We start from the raw sequence: 6,250 nt of genomic DNA on the forward strand, positions 1-6,250 counted from the left end.
TTTAAATTAAAACTGATGTTTTGATTTCTTTTATAAGTTTTTTTACCGATGAACTCACGATAATGAAGTATAATTGAGTCAACATTAGTTCAGACAGGAAAAAATAGAGAGATTCAAAGACATATATATTGAGATTGAGATTCGTTGATTTTGAAAAAGAAAACAACGTATCAGTACAAATGGTTCTTATAAAAAAAAATCATGATTATTAGAGTTTTTTTCACTTCGCAAAACAATGTTCTTTTTCAAATTGCTTTCTTAAAATTTTGTTCTTCTATTCTTTAATATGATGAATAAAGAAGAAGATAGGGAAAAAAACATTGTGAAAGGTATTCTCAGAAGAAGTAGAAAGAAGTTAAGATAAGACTTTTTCATTCAAGTTTACCAAAGTAGTGGAAAAAAGAGTGTAAAAAATTGTTGAATTCTTTTTTGTCTTCTCATTAGAAGGTAGATTTTGAAGAAGAATTGGCCGAATAAATAATTAACAGATAATATCTAATGTATCATTTGCATTATACTTTATATTTTCAATAATACGACAAAATAGTTGTATAAAGATAAAAATGTCTTTATATCAAGTTTAAGCCTTATTTTCTTCCTTTTTTTTCTAAATTACTATTTTTTTTCCTTTTTCTTTCTTTCTTGATCTCATTTGTTTTTGTCATACAACTTTTTTTCCTTACTTCTCACATCGAAACAAAAATTAACTTCTAGTCATAAAATCTCTTAAAATATAATTATTAAATATATAATTAGATATATATTTAAACTGATATCCCAAAAGATGATGAAGATAGGAGAAGACCTCGTGTGTTTAGAAGCTTTGTGATTCATAAAAGTTATTGTATTTTCATACACAAGAAATCTCATTTTGATTTTAAAAACTACTCTAGAAAAAAGTAGAAGCAATGGATTATTATACGATGCCCTAATATTGTCTAAGCGTGGAGATTGGTCCCCAACTGAACTTGTGGAACTTTGGCATTTTCATTTTCAACCCCGTTGTTTGATTTGGCTCTGAAAGTACCGAAAGACCCCTCCATGTCTTCGAGTGTTTTACCCCGCGTCTCAGGAAGCACAATGAAGAAAAATAACCACCCAACCACAGCAATCCCACAATAGAGGAAGAAAGCTCCACCAATAGTGATGGCTTTAGTGAGGGACAAAAAAGTCATTGAAATAACCCCACTTGTGGTTCTGTTCACCACAACACCCGCAGCTGCACCCTGCGCCCGCAGCCTCAACGGAAAGATCTCAGAGCTGTAAACCCACGTGATGGGTCCCGCACCGATGGAAAACGTGGCCACGTAGACCAACACCATTGTTATACTCAATCCAATGGCCCACATTAGTTTACTCTCCGATCGATCAATGATGGTAAGGCTGATTGCGAGTGTCAGAAGCGAGAGCACCATGCCTCCAACACTAGACAATAACAAGGGTCGACGACCCACGCGGTCCAACATAAAAGTAGCGACCAAGATGAACAAAGTCTTCACCGTTCCAACGGCCACGGTTGCAAGAAGCTTCTGCGTGTCATCGGTGATCCCAGCCTTCTCGAAGATTGTGGGGCTGTATAAAACGACGGCGTCCACACCCGACGCTTGTTGGAAGAAGTGAATTCCAATCGCCGAAATTAAGATGTGACGAATCGTAGGAGTTGGATAGAGGAACAACTCCTTCCAAACACCCTCGCCCGTGCTTTGTTTCGCTACCTGAACGACGTCGTCGTTGCAACTCTCCGGGATCCCTGCGGCTTGTTTGATTTCGGCTAGCCTCAGTTGAGCTTCTTCCTTGCTGTCGGAGGTTTTGTTAAGCACTTTCGTCGCCTCTCCCAAACGGCCCCTCATCACCAGCCACCGCGGAGATTCAGGCATCGCCAACACTCCCAGTGTCAGGAGCACCGACGGAACTGCACCGATTCCGAGCATCATTCGCCATCCCAGCTTCAATGTCATCTTTGAAAATGCAAAGTTGGATACGTATCCCAGCAATATCCCTCCATTAATAAAGACCTGAAAAATCAAGTTTCATATAAACAAATAAATAAATATAACAAAATCAAATTTTGATTCAATAATATTTAGCAAATAAAGTTGACCTCGGGAAAGGAAGTGAGGAAGCCACGGGAGGAGGCTGGGGAGACTTCGGCGGTGTAGACCGGAGCGATCATGAGGGCGTAGCCGATGCCGATGCCCGCCACGAAACGCCCGAACATGAGAAAGAGATAGTTGGGGGAGAAGCCCATGAGAAGTGCTCCGGCGAAGAAGATGGTGCCGGCGAAGACAATGGTGTATCGCCGCCCTATCCAGTCGGAGGTTCTGCCCGCCAAGCATGAGCCTATGAGAGAGTAGAGGTTGATGATTCCCATCAGTATCTCTATTTGCACGTCCGACACCTTTAGGTCCCTCTTTATGTATATGGCTGCACCACTCATCACCCCAATATCTGTAACAATAACAACATCATCCATCGTATTTACACATGAACACCCATTTACAAAAATTTCAAAATTTTGTTACATTAGGAGATTCCCTTTTACTAAATAATCTTGCAAAATCTTCTCCCACCAAACCAAACACTCCTTTTAGACTTTCTTTCTCCGGAAAAGTCTTCTTTTTTTCCGTTTTCCTACTCAGCTGGATAAGTTCTACTGTACAATTCTAGTGTCGGCACACGTTACACCAGTTTGTTTCCATCCGAACAAATTATATTAATTTCTCCGATACAGTATCGATAAAAAACATGGTTGCTTTTATGTTTCATATGTGATTTTTCAAAAGCAAACACAATTACTTACAATTATCTTGTATTTCCAAAGCATAACAAGACTCACCATAGCCAAGTAAAATGGATGTCATGGAGGCCAATATAGCGCAACCAAAAGCATACTTGTTTCTTTTGGGCTTCTTGGAAGAATTGAAATCCCCAACTATTTTCCGAGCTTCAATTCCCTTTCCCTCAGTCATGTTGTTGACTTAGTTGCAGTGAATATCCGCAGAAGGGGAAGTATGAGAGGAAAACAGAGAGATTATATAGAGAAAAGCGTGCTAGATTGGTAACATGTATTTAATTGTTGGTGATACGTATGAAGTATGAGGGAGGAAGTGAAGAGATAAAAGAGTTGGAATGTGGATGTAAGGTTGTGGAAGCGTGCTTAAATAGAGCAAACTGGGATGAAGATGCATTCGTCACCATAGACTAAGGAGTCTCACGTGGTGGGAAGTTGAATTCCAAACACACTTTCTCTCTCTCTCTCTCCTACCAAAACAAATGGTTGTGACTGTGTGTGCCGTATATTTTATTTCCTTTCTGAAAATGATTTTAGTAAGCACGGTGAGTGTAGACGGATAAGCCCCGGTCACCACTAGTTTCCCTTATATTGTATAATGGTTCATGTGAACAAGTGGTGAAACGGTAAAAGAAGTTGTTTTCATTATTCAAGTGCCATTTTTTTTTACGTAAGAAACGAGGACGAGGGGAACAAGGACTGCAGGTGTACACGAGGGAGGGGAGCTGAATCCACCCTGCAGAATCTCATGGCCATGAATGAGGAATATACTAAAATAAAAATATAACAAATTTTAATGTAAAAAGGGTTTTAGTATCTCATTGCTAATAAAAAGTAAATAAAACCACCACTTAAGGAAAGAGATTTCACAAATACTACTTACTATTTTTGTTATTTCTTGTATTTTTTTTTAATTTCAATTTCTTTTTCCAGGTTAAAGTCTGCATTTTCTTTTTCATTCTTTGTTGGGTATTATTATTATGTACAGCTAGGAACATCCCATCGATCGTCATAAAAAAAATACTTTAAGGTGAAATTTTATTAACATAAATAAAATCGTATAAAAAAATTAAGTAATATGTTTTTAATTATAGTATATATGTTAATTTCAGTAAAATAGTTCATTAAAACTAGTATAAATAGGTAACGACCAAAACAAAGATAAGTTATTATTACAATATTAAAAAATATAATATAAAATAATTTTGTAATAAATTTAAATAATATTATTAAATATATTTATATATATTTATTATTTTATATAATTATATATGTTTTTTTATATTGTAATTTTATTTTATTTTTATCGTTATTTAAAATTATACATTGTTATTAATAGTATAATTAAGTATTTTCTCCATGCAATGTAAAAAACATTTATATGAGAATCGATACTCCCTTGAAAAATATGATTGAAAATCCTTTAATAACACATGAGTCATGAGTGAGAATTAATTCTCCCTTTAATAACACACAAATGATAATCGATTCTCCTTTAAATAGGAAATCAGTTTTGATTATCTATAAAAAAAACATGTCAAATCCCTTAGTGTTGTGGATATCTTAGTATAATGTTTTTGTCTTCGAGAACATTACATTAAATCTATGTATATGAGAGAAGAATCTACTCTACTCGTTCCCTCCTTCACCTACCCACATTTAAATTAGTTGATTAAAACATGTCAACTACCTGCTCGTTAATCCGCTCACACAAATCATAAGTGAATCTAAACACAATAAAGATTCATCTTACAAATAAACACATTATAGAAAAATTCTATAGACATAGACATTAAACACTTATCTCAATTACTATTATATTTGAAAGTGTTTATTATATAATGTATTTATCTTTATGAATAAACTTTGCCATGACAAAGTTAAAATTATTGTCTTTATTATTAATATATTATCAAGTTTTTAGTTTGTACCTTTGAGTACATTTTTACAATCATTAAAAAATGTTTTTCAATGTAGTTTTTACATATTTTTTTATGTGAGGAAATAAATTACACTTAAAAAAATATTAATTATATTTTTATACTATTTTTTCTATTTTAACTCTATTTTCTATCATTTTTTATTAAAATAATTTAAGTTTTTTCACGACTTTGAAAAATCTTTATAAAATCACTACAACAATTTTAAAGTTATATCTACAAATTTGGATTAGTAAATAAATTAAAACTTATATACAGATTTTGTATAAATTATTATCTAATATAAAATTGAGTTATTAAGTTGTTTGGCAGAATAATTCGTAGGTAAAAAAATTTATTTGGAGTGAGAATTTTCCTGAAAGATATTATTTATTTATATCTAATAATAATTGGATTGGTAGGTAAATAAAGTTACATGGTTTACATATAGATAATAATAAATGAATTGATAAAAATTAAAATTAATATTGATATTATTAAATATATTATAATGATAATAATACAATTAATATTATATTATGTTATGTTATTATTTTTTTATTCATACTATTATTATTACTATTAATATTTTTATTAATATTATTAATATTACTATTAAACATATTAATGAATTGTTGAAAAATTAAAATTTTAGTATTAATAATATTATAATAATATTATTAATAATAATAACAACATTAATAAATGTATATATATATATATTATAGTCATATTATTACTATTATTCATACTATTATTAATATTCATATTAATTTTATTATTAATATTACTATTATTAATATTAATATTATTACTTCTATTATATTTGTTATTAATATTATTATTTACATTATTAATTTTATTAATACTAGCAATTCTATAGTTGTTTGACTACTATTTATAGTTTTAATTTTTTTGAATAATTAATTAGAAAATTAATACAATTTAAATATATATATATATATATATATATATAATTTTGTAAAAATAGTAGTCAAACAACTATATAATTGCTTTTTTTAAAAAAAAGAGAAGTTATTTAGTTATATTGAAATAAATGAAAGTTATTCATAAATACTTTTTATTTTGTTAAAGGATAAAATTGTCCAATTAAATAACTGCACACACTATTTTATGCCAAAAGTAGGTTCACATATTGGAAGGATACATATGATATATTATTAATTAACAAAAAAGTTATACATGTTAAATATTTTCCATAAACTGTATTTTTTGTCATGTGATAATTCTCTTTGACACTTAATCCTTATAAGTGGTAAAGTCATTTCAGTGGATTGGAAAATGATTCTGATACAGAGACTCCATTGTCCTTATGAATCACCTCTCACATTATCATTTGGATTATATACTTTGAATATGCTTCTAAACAATTTTAATATTATTAAATTAAGCAATTTAATGACCTTTTTTTTACTTTCTCTGTTCACATGGATGTTTGGTTGCTTGGAGAATTTCATCACGGATTTGGATATAATATAGCTCATGATTGAGACAACTTCCATTTTTACATTAGATATTT

At 30.8% G+C, this 6,250-nt stretch overlaps 1 protein-coding gene across 1 annotated transcript; it reads right to left on the minus strand.

The window, feature by feature from the left end:
• Positions 1-811: 811 nt before the first annotated feature.
• Positions 812-3,352, minus strand: LOC137829960 (polyol transporter 5). Its single transcript, XM_068637007.2, has 3 exons — positions 2,837-3,352; positions 2,102-2,448; positions 812-2,015 (listed from the first exon to the last, which is right to left on the minus strand). The coding sequence occupies exons 1-3, from the start codon at positions 2,967-2,969 to the stop codon at positions 939-941; spliced, it is 1,557 nt and encodes a 518-aa protein (XP_068493108.1). The 5' UTR covers positions 2,970-3,352; the 3' UTR covers positions 812-938.
• Positions 3,353-6,250: the final 2,898 nt, after the last annotated feature.

Source organism: Phaseolus vulgaris, chromosome 11, assembly GCF_051622355.1.
Source record: "Phaseolus vulgaris cultivar YP4 chromosome 11, ASM5162235v1, whole genome shotgun sequence".
Taxonomy (NCBI): domain Eukaryota; kingdom Viridiplantae; phylum Streptophyta; class Magnoliopsida; order Fabales; family Fabaceae; genus Phaseolus; species Phaseolus vulgaris.

Excerpts from the sequence above, each read along its gene's own strand:
- LOC137829960 (XM_068637007.2), bottom strand. The coding sequence starts at position 2,969 with ATGACTGAGGGAAAGGGAATTGAAGCTCGGAAAATAGTTGGGGATTTC. Across the intron at positions 2,449-2,836 it reads ATCCATTTTACTTGGCTATG|ATATTGGGGTGATGAGTGGT; the intron begins GTGAGTCTTGTT and ends TTATTGTTACAG. Across the intron at positions 2,016-2,101 it reads TCCTCACTTCCTTTCCCGAG|GTCTTTATTAATGGAGGGAT; the intron begins GTCAACTTTATT and ends TTGATTTTTCAG.